We start from the raw sequence: 19,066 nt of genomic DNA, 5'->3' as shown, positions 1-19,066 counted from the left end.
CAAAAATATCTACAAACATAGTAGTCTAAATTGTCAGTCCCTTAACCAAGCATTTATTAAATGCTTGCTACTAAACTAAAGACTACTTTCCTATCCCTGGAAGGTACTTAGATGCCTTAGGAAGAACTGTTCATTTCTGATATCCTATTTGTCACAAAGGAACAAGAAAGCTCTGTAGTGATTCTGAGTGTGCCCATGAAGATGTAGAAGGAAGAGGAAAGATGATTGGCTTGATCATATCCTCAACTGGACTATCCAAATAATGATATTTCTTAAGTGACTACTGTGCCTAGAACACTTTTGCACACTAGTCAGGGGGGAGCAGAGAGTTTCAAAAAGGTACCGCTTGCGCTTATGGATGGCATATGAACATGGAAGCAGAGACCACCAACCTCACGGCCATCAGAGAACTAGAGATTGCTGTCATTGGGAGAGGTGTTGCTTCACAGAGTGAAATATTTCTATCAAAATAACAATAATTACATATATATGAATATATGATACATTATAATATATGACTTATATGGCATATTACATATGTCTTGTATAATATGTAAGAAAAATTTTCTATTTAAAAAATATAGCCAATAGAGTACATTTGTGTGACAGTTGAATGATGAATGGTGTTGGGTTTATCACAGCCTCCACCCCTGGCTCAGCCAGCTGCAATACAGCAAGTTCTTGCCAGTCAGCCTGTGTGCCCACATCAGCCAGCACCTCATCACTTGTCTCAGTACCCAACCCCACCTTCCCAGGTGGCTGCTGCCAGTCAGCTGCAGCCCGTGCAGATGCCACAGGTGCCGCTACAGCCGCTTTCTCAAGTGCCACCTGCCCAGGTAAACTGTGACCTTCTAACCTGGGTGGGTGGAAGAGGGAGAAGGGGAAAGGAGGGACAGAAGTGAATGAGTTGCTCTTTGAGGTGCGCCTGTATACCCAAAAAGAGAGAACCAGCCTTGTTGAGTGAATGTAATTGGAAATTCAGTTCACAATACTAATTTTGCATGCTAACTTTTGAGTGGTGATACTGATGATAATAATAGTAAGAGTAAGAGCTAATATCCACATAGCACTTTCAGAACCACAAAGCATTTTCTCATTTGATCCTCACTATAGCTTTGTGAGATAGGTGTTGTCATCATACTCATTTTACAGATAAGTAAACCAAGATTCAGAGAAATTTACATAATTTATTCCATCATCAGAGAGCAAGTACATTTTCTAAATGTGATTAAATATTGGGTCTCTCGAGTTTCAAATTAAAGTTTCCATACCCCCTTACATTGGACGTACCCCAAAGCTTAATAAAAATAGCCTATGGCCTTATATTTTTCCTAATACTGCAACCTAAATCAATTTTGTATCTATCAGTTTTTGTAATTTTTATCTTGATGCTACCTCTGCTTTTACAACAGCACACCCACTTCCTACTTTTTCTTTTCCCAAAGTTATAAGTACAAGTAGATAGGGAGTATTTTTTCTTAAGCCTGATCTTCCTTTCTGCCTCATTTCCATTCCTGTCCCCTTTGTTCATCCATCAAAGGCGTCTTTTGCTGTGCTTTTAAATGAGCCTGATATGGATTTGATTCCTTCCCCCCAATCACAGGCTACCTGGGCACGTAAGATGCCTTTCTGGCTCTGGTTCTTATGATTCTCTAGGTGCCTAAGAAGCAGGTACTAGTGATCGAGTTTCTGGAAACAGGAGAGCTCATTACTAGATTTTCTGTTGTAAAGCAGAAAGTGAGAGACCACTAGTGGGACACTGTGTACCAGCTCATTTCACGTCCTGTTGGAGATTGGTTCTCTCCTGAGGTACACATAGGCTTCTTTACCTGAGAGTGCAGTGTCATTCCATACACAAAGAAAATGAATTTTGTTACGTAAGAAGAGATTTGCTTTTATAATTCAGATGTGAAGGACATAGAGGACAACCTATGAAACAGAGCAAAGTCATACTGGATACAGTAGAGACTGTGTGGCATTTGCTCACATCCATTATTTAGAATACAGAAATCTCAGGCCTTCAAATGTAAAATATAAAACTTAGTATAATTCCTAGTGGCATAAAGGGATCATGGCTCATTATTTCAATGGCACTAACAAGGTAATGCATCTAGTAGGTTGAAAAGCTCTCAGAAGAATTAGAAGTAAATATCCAGTTTCCTCTGTAAGAAAAGAAATTGTGTATAAGTTTTAGATAAACTATGTAACAGTTTTCTAATTAGTAGCTATGTAGCAGTAGATAGAGTTAGGCTTGGCGTTAGTTCCCATCTGGTCTCAGATATTTACTAGAAAAAAGTAAATATCCAGCTTCCTTTTTAAGAAAAGAAATTGTATACAAGTTTTAAATAACAATGTAACAGTTTCTAATTAGTAGCTATATAGCAGTGAATAGAGTTAGTTAGGCTTGGATTAGTTCCAATCTAGTCTCAGATATTTACTAGCTGTATGAATCTGGGCAGTTCATTTAACCCTATTTTCCTCAGGACCCTCATTTGTAAAAACTGGAGAAAGAAATAGCAACCACTCCAATATCTTTGTCAAGAAGACCCCAATTGAATAACCCCACACAATTTAATTTAAATTAGTGAACAATAAGCACACTTTTTAACTCAGTATTTGCTATTTGGCAGTAGTTTTTTTAAAATATCCATTGTGATGAAAACTATTTTTTCTGATTAATCACTGGGCATCTTGTCCATCAACTTTGAGATTGTGATCCACCAGTTTTCTTCTAGTAGTATGGAGGCACACTTCAATTTCCTGAGATTTATACACATAAATTAGAAAATTAGCTCATCTAATTTCATCTGGCATATTCCTTATTCTTCTATTCAAATTTACATGTTTAGTGGAACCACTTTCCCTTGATATTTGTTTTCTCTACTGTATTATACAGTGCTCCCTCTCCCTTGCCATTAGAAAATAAGGTAATGCATCTAGTATATAGATAGCTTTCATTAGAAGAATTTATAATAAAACATGAAGAAAAAATTCTGTCACAAAGCAGCTATTTTATCATTGAGTTATTTGGATTGTGACCAACTCCTGTGATCCATTTGGGGTTTACTTGGCAAAGATAACAGGAGTGGATTGCTATGTCCCTCTGCAGCTCATTTACAAATGAGGAAACTGAGTGAAAGAGGTTAAATGACTTGCCCAGGCTCACACTTGCCTGTGTGGCAAGTAAGTGTACTTACTACTACAAATGAGGAAACTGAGTGAAAGAGGTTAAATGACTTGCCCAGGCTCACTACTTACTAAGTGCCTTAGGCCAGATTTTAATTTGCTAAAGTGAATCGTCCAGACTCCAGGCCCTATACTCTATCCACTGTGACCCCTAGCTGCCCTAAAAAGCTTCTAGTGGGCACCCATAAGCACTGTGCTAGCTGCTTTTGATATAAATACAAAAATAAAGTAATGTGTGCTCTCTTTGGGGAGATAAATAAATTACACAGGATATATGTAAAATAAATACAGAATCCTCAGTACAGAAAGGCAAGAATTAACTGGAGAGTTAATTGAGGAACTGGCATTTCAGCTGATCTTTGATCAATAAGAAGACTTGGAAGGTTTACAAATTGCTGAGGAGAAAGGACTCGCTTAAAAAAAAATTCAAACAGACACTATTTGTTTACTGTAAGGTTACTGTCATTCTTTTAATAGTTTATCTTAAGTCCTAAACATGAGCTTTGCTTTTCAAAAAGATAAATGTTTCAAATCTGGCTTCAGACACTTAACACGTCCTATCTGTGTGACCCTGGGCGAGTCACTTAACCTCAATTGCCTCAGCAAAAAAACAAACAAAAAAAAAGGATAAGTGAGTTTGGTATCTGAGATACTAATTTATTTTTCAAATAATCTTTTTCTCATTTAAAAAAAATTAAATATTTGCTTTAAATGTATTTGTTCTGACCTTTACAACCATGTACAATTGTCTGTTATTCATAGACATAAATACTTTTCAAGAAAACTTTTTCTCCTAAAGAAAAAAAAAATAGAAATCATTATTATTTTTCTTAGAATAAATTCTCTAAGACTCTCAGATTCAAGTCTTCAACTTACATTGTCAGATGTCGGTTCACAGACTTATTCTTTACCTTTGTTTAAAAGGCTGAAAATCAGATTGAGACAAATTGATTTCTCTGGAGTCCTGTTATAAGATTTGTGACCTTCTGTTCACTTAAGGCATGAAAAGACTGGTCAGTTTGGGATTTTGTTTCAGTTCCCCCATTACTCATGCACCAGTGTGGGGCCAGTGTTTGCAGTGCAAACACAGCCAGTAAGGAGTGCTCAAAGAAATATTTTCACTGGAAGAAAAATCCTGTACCACCTCTATTCCCACCCCCATCCCACAAAATGTTGTTTTTTTTTTTTTTCCCCAGCTTTAGTTTGGAGGTATTAAGTAACTTAAGTATACACTGGCTATGTTGAGTTTAGAATGGGTTGTTTTCAAATAAAATCTATTTAAAGCATTAAATGTTAGCCTAAGAAACAAACTCACAATTTACATTCATGAAAATCCTTTTCTTGCTTTTGGAGGTAGTTCCTTTCTTGTCATTTCTTTCTTTGACACTATTCACCTGCAAATTAGCAGCATAAACTAAGCTGCTTCTTCTATGTTGTTATAAAAACATCTTGAGAATACTTTAATTCTATAATCAAGAACTGACATTGATCAAGATTTTCCTTTATAGCAACTGAACTTTTTTGTAAGAGCAGATTAGTAAACTTGGCACTTCTATTTGAATTACATTTATTTTAATTATTTTTCCCCTACTGCTATCATGAAACATAATCCCTGGAGTAAAATTTTTCTTCTTTTTGTATCAAGATTGTAGCCAACATCTTGGGGTAAACTTTTTTGGGTTTTTTAACTAGTTTTTGGGGTGGGTGGGCTGGGGAGGGGTTAGTGAGAGGGAGAAGAAAGCTGTTATCATCTATTTCATCCAAGTTGGAAATTTCTTCTCACAGACGTATTCATTCATTCATTCATTCATTCATGCAAGCATACATTTTAGCCTTAGTTGTTTGGCACATTGACAAATTAAATGACTTGCCCAGAATTGCATGGTATGTCAGAGGCAAAACTTCATTGAACCCAAGTCATTTAGACAGCATTCTGTTTTCTATGTGAAGATTGTAGCTTATGAAAATCCTGTAAAATTATTGAGATAAACAGATGCAAATGTATCCAATAATCAGTATAGGATAGGTGCCTTTTTTATTCTTTTATAATCTAAAGCTTTATTTCATAGCTTCATGAAGTTGACCTCAGTTCCTCAAAGGTATTGCTAGTGGAGCAAAAGTTTTGGTACATCCTACCAAGCTGAAAAGGCTTTCAATACATACCTTGTCTCATCCAAGGGACAACTTTGGCTAAATTTAGAAAGGTTGCCCACCAAGTTGGCCCCCATCTCAGGGGGATAATTTTTATCTTTTGGCTCTTGCAACTCTCAAAGAGCACACACTACGTTCTAGAGGGGTTGTGATCTGTGTTAGTGGGGTTCAGTATCCACTGATGACATTGTGGATTGTCAAAGAACCAAAGTAAGTATTAAATTTGGGAAGCTACTGAGGCTTTGTGTATAGCATCAGTGAGAACTCCTGCAATTGATCTGATGTTATATCTTTTTCAGATTCCTCAGTTTCCTGTCATTCCTCCAATCACTCCTCTGGCAGGAATTGACAACATTCCTCCAAATCTCTCTGATTTACCTGCTGCAAATGTGCCCCCTCTCCCTGCTCCTTCTCAGTATTTTTCTCCAGCTGTGATTTTGCCAAGCCTTTCCATAAACCCTGTCACCCCTCTGCCAGCTACCCCTGCCCTCCCTGTGCAGGCTGTCAAACTTCCCCACACTTCTGTGGCCCCCTTGGTCATGCCCTGCCAAACAATAGTGCCAAACATGTCTGCCACGACAATACCTTTGCTGGCCGTGGCCCCACAAGGCGTCACTGCATTGCCCATCCATCAGGCTGTTACCCAGATCCCCCCTCAACCACTGTACCAGGCTGCTTTCCAGCCCCTCATCCAAAGTGAAGTCCCCCCCTCTCCCCATCACACTCAGAACTTACAAGCGGTCTCCCAGCAGCAGCCGCCGCCGGCACCACCACCCCAGCCGCAGCTGCCTCCTCTTCCTCAGTCCCTTCAGCCAAGCATAATTCATCCTTCAGAACAGGCTATTCCAGCTTCTGGAGCTGGTAACCAGGTAATCAATTTGATGTATTCTGCTCATTTTGGCATTCAGGAGTTCATTGTTAAAAGAGTCTGGGAATCAAGAATACATCTTTGTTGTTAGTGACATTTCTCACTTATTCAGAAGCAACTCCCTCTCCTGGTCATCACTTCTGGGTGACTTGCCCACCAGAGTGGAAACCAGGGAGAGAAAAAACACAGGCAGCTCTTTTGAGGGCTCAGATATGAGAGGAAAAGTCCTTGACACTGATAATTAAAATTACATTTTTGGATTTTCCTTGCTCCACTTCAATTCCTCACTTTGGATGGTAGGGGGCTGATAGCAATCAAAGATTTTTCAAGCTTGAGCAGCTGTTACTATAATAATAAAGAGAATTGTTTTGTGTTTGACATCATGGAGTTACTGCTCTGTGTAGAGCAGTAGTGTCAGACACATAGTCTGCAGGCTACATGTGACCCATGACTTTATCAAAAGTGGCCAGAACCAGATTAAAATGTAGTTCCTATCTGATTTTAATGTGTTGATGTATAAAAGAAATAATAAAAGTATTTGTGACTTTCTAAGTCAGTATGCAGCCAGAGGAATCCTTGTGTACAATTTAATGACCCTGTGTTTATCTGAATTTGAAACCACCAATACACAGGCTCTTGTAAAAAGAACAAGCACATAGGAAGAGGTATTCTATTAATTATATGTCAGGAAATATATATATATATATTGGATTTCCTGCTTTGCATGTGTCCAAGACCTCTAAGATCTTTTCTTATTCCGAGAATCTCTGAATTCTGTAATCATTGGTAGAAATGTAAAACAGAATACTTTTCTGATTTTGTTTATTTTTTTTTTAAAGAAAAGTAATATTGGCAATACTTCAGTGAGAGCTATTATACTCTATGTCACTGAGAGGGAACAGCAATCATATCTTGTTGGAAAAGAGAAGTAAGATTCAGGACTATTCTGCTGATGAATTTCCATTCCAAGTATATAACTTGTTATGTTTTCTTGATTCTCTCAGTATGAAAGTTCTATAAACAAATCATGTCACAGTAAGTCTGTTTTAGGTTTATTCTTAGCATCACCTTCAGCTAATGAATATTTGTTGCAGAGCATTTGCAGAAAACATTTTGGATAAGTCATTTAAAAGAAGACCCAATTGTGTAATGATGTTTTTAGACCAAGTTAGATGCAAAAGACCTTAATATTTGTAAGATAAGAATTATTAGCTATGATACAACACTGTGATCATATAGTAAACTCCCAGACAATATAATTTTTGAGTGATTTAGTCTAATATCTGAAGTTAACAGAGTATCCTATCAGTTCAGAATAGTCTCTAAAAGAAAAAAATTTTAAACGTGATGGATGTATCTGTGAGTGTGTGTCTGTGAGAGAGAGAGAGAGAGAGAGAGAGAGAGAGAGAGAGAAAGAGAGAGAGAATAAATATGAGAATGCTTCAATCTATATTCCAACACAATTAGTCAATTAGTTCCTTCTTTGGGAATGGCTAGGATTTTTCATCATGAGAGAGAAGAAGAAGAAGAGAGGAGGGCAGAGGGAGAATGAAAGAAAATGTAGGTCCTGGTGTCATGTGCTCAGTTTGGTTAATACTCTTCAGCCTTCCCCAGACTCTCTAAATCGGCCCTGTTGGATTTTCTGCTGTCAATCTAGAGTACTTAGACATTGTTTTTATAGAAGACTTTGTTTATGTGGTGATAGGCATAGGTGATCAAGGCCATTGTGCTTTCATCATTATTATATCTCTGGAGAAAGCTAATGTTTCATTAGGAAGGATAATGAGTTCAATTTGATGACTCTAAGGTCTCCTCCAGCTTTAGTATCCTATGACTCTAGGTCAAAGAAATAACTCTGAATGAAATCAAAGCAGTAGATTGGAGCAGAGAACGTTGAAAGAAATTCCCAGGTCCTCATTTGCTTTCCCCTTTTACAGAGATTCTCTCTGTCAGCAAGGAATTGGATGGAACCCCATCTACTCCCATTTTGTGGTAACTTTGACCCAAGCACACTCAAGTTACTGGCTGATCTTTGTGAAGATTAATTCTGTCTTCACTCCCCCGTGTCTACATTATAATGTTACTTTCTGAAGGGGAAGGCTTTCTTGAAACACAACCCAGAAATTAAAGGTTTTTTGTCCTTATTGCCATCTGCATTAAATTTTATTTAAATAATCTTAACAGTTCCTTTTTAACAAAAAGAAAGGAAAAAAGCCCCTGAGGGGGGAAAAAACTCAAAACAAAACATATACTTTCCAAGATCAACTAATGAAAGGTGGCAAGTATTGATTACTTGATGCTTATGTGTGTATATGTGTGGGTGTGGACCTTTGTGGTGGTGGTTTTGTTATTATTTTTATTTTTTTTAATCAGTTGTGACTTAGTCACTGTGCATGGGTTGAAATAAGATAATGCATGAATTTGGGGGCGGAAAATGGAATGCTCCAGGATGGTCTCAGGATAGAATTCTGAGGATCATTCAAGGAGTTTTCCAAGACTGAACTAACTTGTATTTACTGGCATATTGAGCTCTTATCCAGTTTTTTCAAACCATTTAGAAATAGGTAAATCATATATTATCCTGACTGCCTTTGTATGTTGGAGGGGGTGTATGTATACCACCCCCCAAAGGCTACAGAATGAAATAATATTCAATAAATGAAATACTGGTTTTGATTTGTAATTGAATAAGAAAAATTTACTGACCTATTTCCATATATATATCACAATTTCCAAATGAACTCAAGCTGGATAAATTTAATTCATTGTGTTGGTGTCCTCTGTGTTTGTGTGAGATTGTTTTCCCTCATTATTCCCAAAGACTTTTAGAATTTGGTTCTTAGATCCAAATAAAGAAATATTAATATGCATTGTTGTTCATTATGCCATAGCAAATACTTATTGGACAGCCCCCTCCATATGCGGTGGATGTTGCAGCCCAGGTCCCTGTTGTACCAGTCCGGGCATCGTCAGTCCTGTCTCCACCTCTGCAGTTCCAGCCTGAAATAATTCCTCCAGTCGTTGCCACAGAGCATCTTCCTCAGATTTCTGGTACTCTGGCTACCACTACTATGTCAGTTGATCATAGTTTGCCTGTTCAGACAGCTGGCCTTCTGCCTCAGCCAAACCCACCCCATTCTTTAGGACCTTCAGCTCCCGTTTCATGTCCTACTATCCAGCTGACAGCAGAACCACCTCAAGAGGTATAGTATGTTTGTTCTAAATATCTTTTCAATTAAGCAGGTCTTTTGATTAACTTCCCTTGAGTTGTAGCTCTAAAATTTACAAAGAGAAAAGTATTTTTAAATTGACCCAAACTATTTAATTGTCAAGCTTAACCATGATGAATGTGGTCATAGTTCTTTTTAAGTAGAAGGCAGAGGTGTATGACTAACAATTTGTGACCCTAATTACTTGCTTTAGGGCATACTTTCTAGAGTAGTCAAATGGATGTAATATTCTGTCTTATTTCCTTTCTTATCTCACACATTAGTTAAGTTCACATTACAGTATATTGGCTTCAGAGTTTTTCCCTATCTTGTGCTAAGGTGGATAGAGAAAATTTCTCTTCAAGGAAATTGGAAAGATAAAACTCACTGCTAGCTTATTAATGTTCCTTTTCAGGTATGGGAAAAGAAAAGATTTGTTTTCAATTACATAATGTGTTTTGCCAGCTTTTAGAAAACCAGATTGATGCTAAGTACATGATAATAAAAAGTTTAATTCTTAGAAATCTATATCTGTTTTGTTATTAGGTCATTTCTGAGCCCTGTTTTCATGTTGCACTTTGTGTAGAATTTGCATCAGCTAAACCAGATCAAGTTATGTTTAAAGTACATCCATGTATAAAATCCTGTGAAGAATTAAAGAATCTTTTATTTACCAGCAGCTTTACAGTAACCAAAATTTGTTGATATCTTGAGCTTCCTCTTTTTCATTCCTTGTTTTGTTTCAGGAGCAAACAATCCAGGAGAAACAACCAACTCTCCTGCAGACCTGTGAAAGGTAATTTTGCCTAAAACTCAAAAGGAATCGAAGCTAGAAGCTAGTGACATTTCCATCTTCACCTGCATAACCTCAGATAGTTCTCCATCTTGTGACATAATGTCACAAAAAATTAAAAATGGTGAACTGTTCCTTTGTCTAGAATGGCTAAATGTTCATTATCTCTCTCTGAATGGGAAGAAAAAGTGTTTGTGTCTGTATATACATGTATACATATTTATGTACACAAAACATACATACACATGCATGCACACGTACACAAATCACATGTGCATACATGTACATGTGTGTATATATTCTTCTGTATACATACACATATATTTAATTATGTTTTTTTTATTTCCATAATTTATCCTAAGAAAGATATGTAGAGGTAGAGGGGAGAAAGAAAGAGAGCTGGATAGACAAATGGAGAGATGTTCCTTTATATGGTAAGCTATATTGCCAGTTCTCGGATAAAGGTTTATAAATTTCTTTAACCTCATGTTCTTCTTTCTGTAGATTTTATTTTGGATTGCTAGTTGCTAGATTAGATTGTTACTCCTATGGGAATTTGTTTTCCCCACCTGCAAACTGAAGAGTTTGGACTAGATTCAATCTAATCTAGCAACTATTCATTAAGTGTCTCCTTTGCTCAATTTGCTGCATTAGGTATTGGGAATAAAAATACAAAAGACTCTTTTGGCCTTTTGAGGATACCAGAGAGAGTTGATTAGAATGAATTGTATACTCAATTTAGACTAGATGATCTACCTTTCTAACTCTGAATGGTATGAATTTATGACTTTAAGTCAGAGAAGAACCCCATAAGGTCAAAATAAAATTCCAAGTATATTCCCAAGGTCACAGATATTGTTGGGATTCATGATTCAATTCAGTGTTATTTTGCCACACAATCCTACACAACTCTTCTCTCCAAATCATTGTAATTTTTCATCTTTCATTGGAGAAACTGGGAATTAGGGGCTTCAGACCTGAAACTCTTCAAAATTCTTTTGGTATTGTTAGGTATATTTGGGGTGCAGTCCTTAGTGATTTTAGTTAACATTCTTTCCTATAACATATCTCTTTATGTCCCTGTAATTACGGTGTTCTCTTTATATCCATGATTTATCCTAGCTGATAAAGCCATTGATCTGATTCTTCTAATTAGGAACTTTTCTTCTTTGGTCTTCAAATAAGATGGGCAGATACCATATTCATGCTAGAGGAGTGGAATTCCTGACAGTTTTAGGAACTAGACATGGTTGACCAATTGTGATAGGATTTAGGAGATACCCTAATAGTTGTATTCTGGTTTTTGAAAATATATCTCAGAGATGAGAGATTAGATTTAATTCTTTTTGGCTGTAGTGGGTAGTATAATGAACATTTGAAGAGAGACAGTTAGCTTGATTTGAGAAAAACCTCTTGATGATTAGAGTTATCAGAAAGTGGAAGGGGTATTCTTTAAACAAAGGCTGGATGATTGCTTGATGTTATAGAGGTGAATCTTTTCCAGAAACATGTCTACTTCTGAATTCTGTGATTTATGTAATGCCCTAAAAAATGGAAAAGTCTTGTTTAGGTTAATGAAAGGAAATGAACATTTTGTCACCAAAGGATCTAGATTCATATTTTGCCTTTGATAATTATTACTTGCGTGATTTTGAGCAAATCAGTCTCATTACTGTCTGCTGAGGCTTTAGTTTTCTCATCTTTAAAATGAGGGACCTGAACTAGATGGCCTCTGAAATCCTGTCTTTTTCTTAGTCTATGGTCCTAGGTTCAAAGCATGATGATTTTTCAGATTAAATTTTGTATTATGTTATTTTAAAATCTTGCTCCTGAAAGCCCCACTAGTTTTTTTTAAAAGGTTGAGTGTGGTATTTTGCTTTGTTTTGGTTTTTTCCCCTCATAAATAAATATTCTTGGTTTTGATAAGCTATGGAGGATCTGATGTGGCATCTGGAAAAGAAATGAGTGATGGCTGTGAAGGTGCATTTGGAGGTGGGAAACAGGAAGGAAAATCTTCCAAGAAGCATCATCGGAAGTCTACCCGCACACGGTCACGTCAAGAAAAAGCCAACAAATCAAAACTGACTATCCTTAATGTGAGTTGTGTGTGTGTGTGTGTGTATGCTCACATGCATGCATGTTTATGTACAACTCTTTAGCCTGCTTGGGTGACTGATGAGCATCTATATTTTCTAGGTTTGTAACACTGGAGATAAAATGGTAGAGTGCCAATTGGAAACGCATAATCACAAAATGGTCACTTTTAAGTTTGATCTAGATGGGGATGCTCCAGAAGAAATTGCTACTTATATGGTAAGACTTGGCTTTCAAATTTCCAATAGTAAATCAAAAAATATTTTTTTTAATTTTTTTTAAATTAAGCTTTTTATTTTCAAATCATATGCATGCATAATTTTTCAACATTGACCTTTGCAAAACTTTTGTGTTCCAATTTCCCTTCTCATCCTCCCACCCCCCCCCCAGATGACAAGTAATCCAATGTATATTAAACATGGTAAAAATATGTTAAATCCTATATCTGCATATGTTAAATTAAAAATATTGAATTATAATTTTTTCTTAGTGCAAGGGTTTTTAACTTAGGAAGATGTGAACTTATTTTTTCATAATTTGATAACTTTATATCAATATAATTTGTGGGGCTTTTTGTAATTCTGCCTATTTTATGTACTTAAAACCTTTCTTAGAAGGGGGTCTCTAGGCTTTCCCAGATTGTCAAAGGAGATTGATAATATAAAAAACTCTGCTTTGAGGCAATGAAAAAGCATACTATTGATAAAAATTTAGCATTTATATAGCACATTAAAGATTGCAAAACACTTTGCAAATATTGTTTCATTTTATCCTGAAATGTCCTGAAATTTAATTTGGCCTTTAGGGTGTGAAGATTTAAGGATAGAAAAGATTTGGGGGCAATTAAAGATAGATGGGCCTCTCTAAAGTCTACCCCTATTTGTCCTCTCTGACCCCCGGATTTAGATTTCTTTGGTCCACATGGATGGTAAAGAGTAGTTTATTGTTTATTCTTTTTCCCAGGGCTTTTTAAACTTTTCCCACTCATAACCCCTTTTCATCCAAGAAATTTTTACATGACCTCAGGTATATGGGTATATAAAATAAGTATACAACTATATATTTTCTGGTAATTTTGCAACTTCCACATTCAGTTATGTGATCCCATATGGGGATCATGAACCAAAGTTTAAGAAACTTTGATTTATCCAACCTAACCCCACCCACATATTTTTGGTCCTAGAAGTTTATATCAGATATTTAACTTCATTTATATTCTTAAAGAATGGATTTTCTGGTTAAGTGAATATATTCACTAACTTAAAAACTATTTGTTTCAACCAACTTGTTTAAAATCATTTAGAAAACAATGCTATAGTATTTTGTTTTATTGCGTTTAATATAGAATATTTATTTGGAAATTTTCTTTGATTAAGGAGCTGAGTTTGCTGAGTTGCCTATTAGTTTACATTTTACACACTTCTTAATGAAGATATAAGATGAGATTGAATATATACTGACTCCTGAAATTTCAGAGTTTGAGGTGGGGGGGGGAGAGATCAAACGTCTGTTCATATTTTGCCCGGACAAAAAAAAGGTAACATACATACCAAATGAACCATGGAATCCTAACTAATTTGGTAACTGATTTTAATTTGTTGAAAAATTAATTGAAACTTAAAGAATTTCACTTTATCATGGATATAGTGGACCTAGAAAGATGTCCTTTGAAGGGAACATTATAATATGGGTATTACTCTTATTTCCTGATATCAACATCATATCTAAAGTAATCATAATATAAAATATTAATATTATTTGAGAGGTCATTATATTTAAAATTGCTTGAAATTAAAAATGTCTGAGAAGCAGGCAATCCCCAGTTCCTTGTATATTTCTCTGTAACACTGTTATTTGTGTTAAAATTACTACTAAGTCTAGAAACTAGAAAAGCATACTTTGGACTTATTTCATTTAACTTCAGCTTTTCTAGAGAATATAAAGGTTTTCTAGGAATGATGTCATAAAGGATCTAGGAAAGAAGTCAGGATGAAAAAAATATATTTAAAGGAGACAGAAGAAACTGGGGAATTGATGGATACATTTCTCTGTGAGAGAAAATAGGAAAGAGAGACTCAGCATTATCTTAGAATTATTTCATTGATAGAGTATTCATGGAGGGTAATTATAGAATTTTGTTGAAACAACAATATCTAGTAATCCTTGGAAAGATTAAGGACAATTCACAAGCAACTAAAAAGTTCAAGGAATCTTATCCTTAGTCCCAGGAAATAGAACTGTTTTTATGAAAATTGTTCTTTCTTTACCAGGGGGTACCAAAATTCCCATATGTAAAATTAGACATGGCTACACTGTGCTGCCATTCTGTTCAAGAAAAGATGGGGTGCCTACTGTGATACCAACTGAAACTTAGTTCTGTTCATTTGTAAGGGTAGAAAAAGGACCCAGAAGAAATCTAGAAATAACTGTAGTAAAGTTCACATGTGGTGTACTCCCTACCTTTGTCCAGTTGAGTAGAATGATATGGAAAAGCGGCTGCAGGAAACAACTAGGTACAGAGATTGTGTCAAGGCTTCAGATTTGGTTGTTTATATCCTGGCTTAAGCTATAAGAATTACCTCCTAACAGGTCATTGAATGCTCCATTAAAATGGAAAAGGTTGCATTTGGCAAAAAAAAAATTATTGACTAGCCCAAGAAGGCTTTAAATTACAATTTGAAGAGATGAAGAAAAATTTCTATCTAAAACTATAAAATTTTGCATAATAAAATATGATTTAAGATGAGAAGCAAAAAAAAAAATCCATTTGTCACTATTTTAAAATTCTGTCTAATTTAGTTATATTCTAATACCATCCTAGTGTACATGTACGTTATTTCTCTCTCGTAATCTCTGCCCATTCTAATCTACCAGTATTTTTCACACTACTACCAGATTAAATTTTCTGTAAAAATCTACATGGTAGTAGAGTGAATAAAAAACTGGAACCAGGAAGACCAAGTTTTACATTTCATGCCTCTGACCTGAGACAAATTACTTAGCCTCCCAGTACTCCAAGTAAATATCTAAGATTATAAATTAAAAAACAATGGTAAAAGGAGCCTGTCTCCAGGAATTCTTTACATAGTTGAAATCCCATTCTGGTTTCAAAAGACACAGGCACAGTAAAACAACAGTGTCCTAGTTCATATCAAGGAATCACTGAAAATCTAAGATCAAAGGGATCACAATTCCCTTCTCCAGTGCTCTTCTCTGATCTTCATCATCTTATTTCTAAAATCCAAATTGTTCCTCTGAGTCCTTTGTGTTTACAGGTAGAGAATGAATTTATACTTCAGACCGAAAAAGAAACCTTCATCGAACAAATGAAAGATATCATCGATAAAGCAGAAGACATGCTCAGTGAGGATATGGAGTGTGAACAGAACTCAGATCAAGGAATGAGCCTTCAGCACAATGCCTATGGACTAGACACTGGAGAAGTGAGTTTCCTGTGCCTCTGTTAGTGAATATTAAATAAGGGGATAAAAATGCTTTTGGGCACTTACATACTGAGCTTCTTATAGAAACACTAGTAATCATTATAGATAATAATGAGGCAGAAGATTGAAATGTAGGTGATCTCTTTTTAAGATTTTTTTTTCAATTTAACTACACTTAAGCTTCAAGTGGATACATTGACTTAGATATAAAACATCATATATGCAAGTAAGAAAAGTAAAGAAGTTACCTTTTGCATCTCTGGGCTAGATAACCTCGTAAGCTTAACTCAGTGAAATTTATAATTTATACCAGGATGTTTTTGAAGAAGTTTCATTTTCATATTAATCACATTAATTTCTAATCTATTGTCCCTTAAAAAGGAGAATCGGCAATCTCAAGTGAATGCCCCTGTGTATCAACAGAATGGTAAGCATACTTTCCTTGCTACCCCTACAAAAATTTGTATGAAAATCCTGTCATGATGTAGAAGCTATTCTGGGTGCTTGGAAGCCCTGGCATGTGGAAGAACATTCTGAACTGCATTTTAGGTACAAGACTGCTAGAAGCAATTTATTTTATTAATTTAGATGAAAACAGATATAAATATTTCTTCTTAGAGAAAGAGACCAAAGCTGGACAGAATTCCCCCATAACCTTCAAAGTCTCTCTCACAAGCCACTTCTTTCTGGTCTGCAATTTATAATATTTCTAGAAAAATAGCAAACATTTATAGTTAGCTAGAAAATGGCAAAAGTAAAAGTTTATTTCACATTTTCCTTCATCAGCATATCAATGATATTCGTTTTTGGTATATCCTTGAAGATTTGTTTTCCTAAAACTATTCAATTCTTCTTTGACCATTTCCTGTAAATTTTCCCTTTTTAGTAAGTCAAAGGTAAATTTAAGGGGTTACTTTTATTATTATCAAGAATAACTAGTTCAGAAGTTCTGTGACTTTTTTTTAACATTTTAATAATTATATTTCAGCATATTCCAGTATATTCAGTATATATTCCTTTGTATATTTTATATATTTACAAACATTTTTCTATATTTGATGCATTTAAAATCATTCTTCTGAGAATAGGGTCCATCCACAAGCTAGGGCAGGCTGTTAGACACAAAGATGTTTAAGAACCTTAGTCTTAGTCTTATTATTAAATTTATTACTTTGAGAAGGATGCCCTCCTGGGCTAATTATGAATTCTTTTCCCTTTTTAGAAGGGAAAAGAGGATTCAGTGGAATTGGACATTGTTTCACAAGTAATGTTTAAAGGAAGACTGGTAAACTTTCTCTTTCCAATTAGTCCCAAGAGAGAGCAGGGTCACCTCAGTATATATATTTCCACATTTATCAGAGGGCAAATGCTGGCAGTTTTTAACAAGTTGGGAAGGCTTCAAATATCTGTCCAGTAAAAAACTATTTGTCTAAAAAAAGGCCACCCTGGCCAAGTTAATCCCAGAAGTTTCAACTATCATTTGATGACTTTTTTTTTTAACCATAGCCTCCCTCAGACAAAAATGCAAAATTCTTCAGACTTATGTGAGCCATTTCTGCTTTCACAATGACATTGGCAAAAGAAGGAGCAGAAATTCTTAGGTGGTCAGCATCAGAGGTGGCAGATTCTCTGATGGCCTGCAAGACTCCTGAGTCTGGCCCAAACCAAATTAAAGTATAATTAAAAAGTGTTTAACAAAATAAGTTTAGTGTAATGAGATACTATATATAATTTGTGGGTTTCTAAGTTAATATGGAACTCCCTGCAGGTACCTGTTTTTATTTGAGTTTGACATCAGTGGTCTACATCTATTATATTTCAGCGAAAGGATTCTTAACATATAATATTTTCTTAGTAACAAATAAGTTGCTGTACTATTCAAGAAAAGGAAATGCATTCATGTTGATGTGCTTGCTAAAAATGAAATCAAAAGACATGGCAAAGTGGGGGTTAATTGAAAGAATAATTCCCAAGTTCTTTTTGGAGAGGGGAATAAAGGAGTTGGGAAAAGTTGTTTTCATCAAATTTTCAGGGATACCTGAAAATGTAATTGCCTAACACACTTGGTAATTTTAGCTTGTGATTCTTATAAAAAATCATCAGCAAACAGACTAGAATAATGGCCATTGCAACTTAGGTACCAAGTTATTGCAGAGGAAGAAGAAAGAAAACTTAATCATTCATCATATGCTAGTCCCTGGGGTTTAGAAAGGTGAAACATGACTAAGAGATTTGCAGTCCAGTAGGGGAAAAATATGTAAATGGACAGAATGATGCAAAGTAGAATTTGATGAAGTATCACTTTCAGCTCATGACTTCAGGAAAGGCTTTCTGAAGAAAATAGAAACTTCAAGGAAAAGATCTAAAGAACAAAGAGAGTGCATTTCAGATATGCAAGATAACCTGTACTAATGGCTGGGGATACAAAGGAACAGAATGAGACTGGAGAACAGTTACTGCTGCAATTTGATTGAAACATTGCATGTATAAATGAAGATATCAGGCTGTAAATCTGAGCCCATAAAATCTTAGAGATACATATGAGGTATCTGTCTATTTGTTATTTGCTATGAAGGCAGAAACATAGGGGAAGGGAAAGAACATGGTAAAATATTGAAAGATATGTCTAATGGCTAAGAAATATGATGTTCTGTCTTTTAAATTACTTAATATCTAGATCTCATCAAGCCAGTCTTCAAAAACATGATTGACAGGTATTCAACATGACAATTCTTAAGTAAATGGTAACACATTTACAGAAATATATTTTAACTGACCAGTAATAATTGTGGATATAGAAGTCATTTCAGAATCATCTATGTAGAGTCAGCAGGTTATCAACTAGCTAAAGCAAATACAAAATTAGAAATAAAGGATCATACTTGGAAGATGCCATGTGTGATTATGGCATTTATTGTAATCTACTTAACCTGTTTAAACAATATGTGAAACCTAGCTTATGAGAGAAAAATAGGCAAAAATGAAATCTACATCTTAATCAGTCTTTCTTAAAGAAGTTGAACTACATAGCAATTTATGTCCTCCTACCAGAAGGAGGCCAAAAAAAACCCCATACACTACCACAATCAGCGTCTGTTCAACTTTGCCAAGTGGAAAATGACCAAGGGTTAGAACATTTAGAAAATATTACAGATATAGATAATTGGAGACCATCAGCAATATATTCTCCTAAAAAAGTGAAAAAACATACAAAGGAAAAATAAACAGTTAAGGTACATTGTCCAACCAGAATTTATATGTGAAACCAGAAGGTCAAGAAACATGTGAAATGGAACATATCTGATATTAGCTTTACAGTACT

The 19,066-nt window shown here is 35.4% G+C and overlaps 1 protein-coding gene across 11 annotated transcripts in view; it reads left to right on the top strand.

Annotated features, from left to right (window-relative positions):
- WNK2 (WNK lysine deficient protein kinase 2) overlaps positions 1 to 19,066 on the top strand; it is a 229,488-nt gene that overhangs the window by 164,503 nt on the left and 45,919 nt on the right. For 9 of the 11 annotated variants that reach the window (XM_031956956.1, XM_031956948.1, XM_031956938.1 and 6 more), the window contains exons 11-18: positions 642 to 836; positions 5,637 to 6,206; positions 9,097 to 9,408; positions 10,161 to 10,210; positions 12,135 to 12,303; positions 12,404 to 12,520; positions 15,577 to 15,744; positions 16,126 to 16,171. In XM_031956956.1, coding sequence (XP_031812816.1) covers positions 642 to 836; positions 5,637 to 6,206; positions 9,097 to 9,408; positions 10,161 to 10,210; positions 12,135 to 12,303; positions 12,404 to 12,520; positions 15,577 to 15,744; positions 16,126 to 16,171 — 1,627 coding nt within the window. The remainder of the gene's footprint in view (positions 1 to 641; positions 837 to 5,636; positions 6,207 to 9,096; positions 9,409 to 10,160; positions 10,211 to 12,134; positions 12,304 to 12,403; positions 12,521 to 15,576; positions 15,745 to 16,125; positions 16,172 to 19,066) is intronic. The other 2 variants (XM_031956964.1, XM_031956968.1) reach the window with 2 other exon arrangements.

Source organism: Sarcophilus harrisii, chromosome 1, assembly GCF_902635505.1.
Source record: "Sarcophilus harrisii chromosome 1, mSarHar1.11, whole genome shotgun sequence".
Classification (NCBI taxonomy): Eukaryota; Metazoa; Chordata; class Mammalia; order Dasyuromorphia; family Dasyuridae; genus Sarcophilus; species Sarcophilus harrisii.
This window is presented reverse-complemented; position numbering and strand designations above follow the sequence as displayed.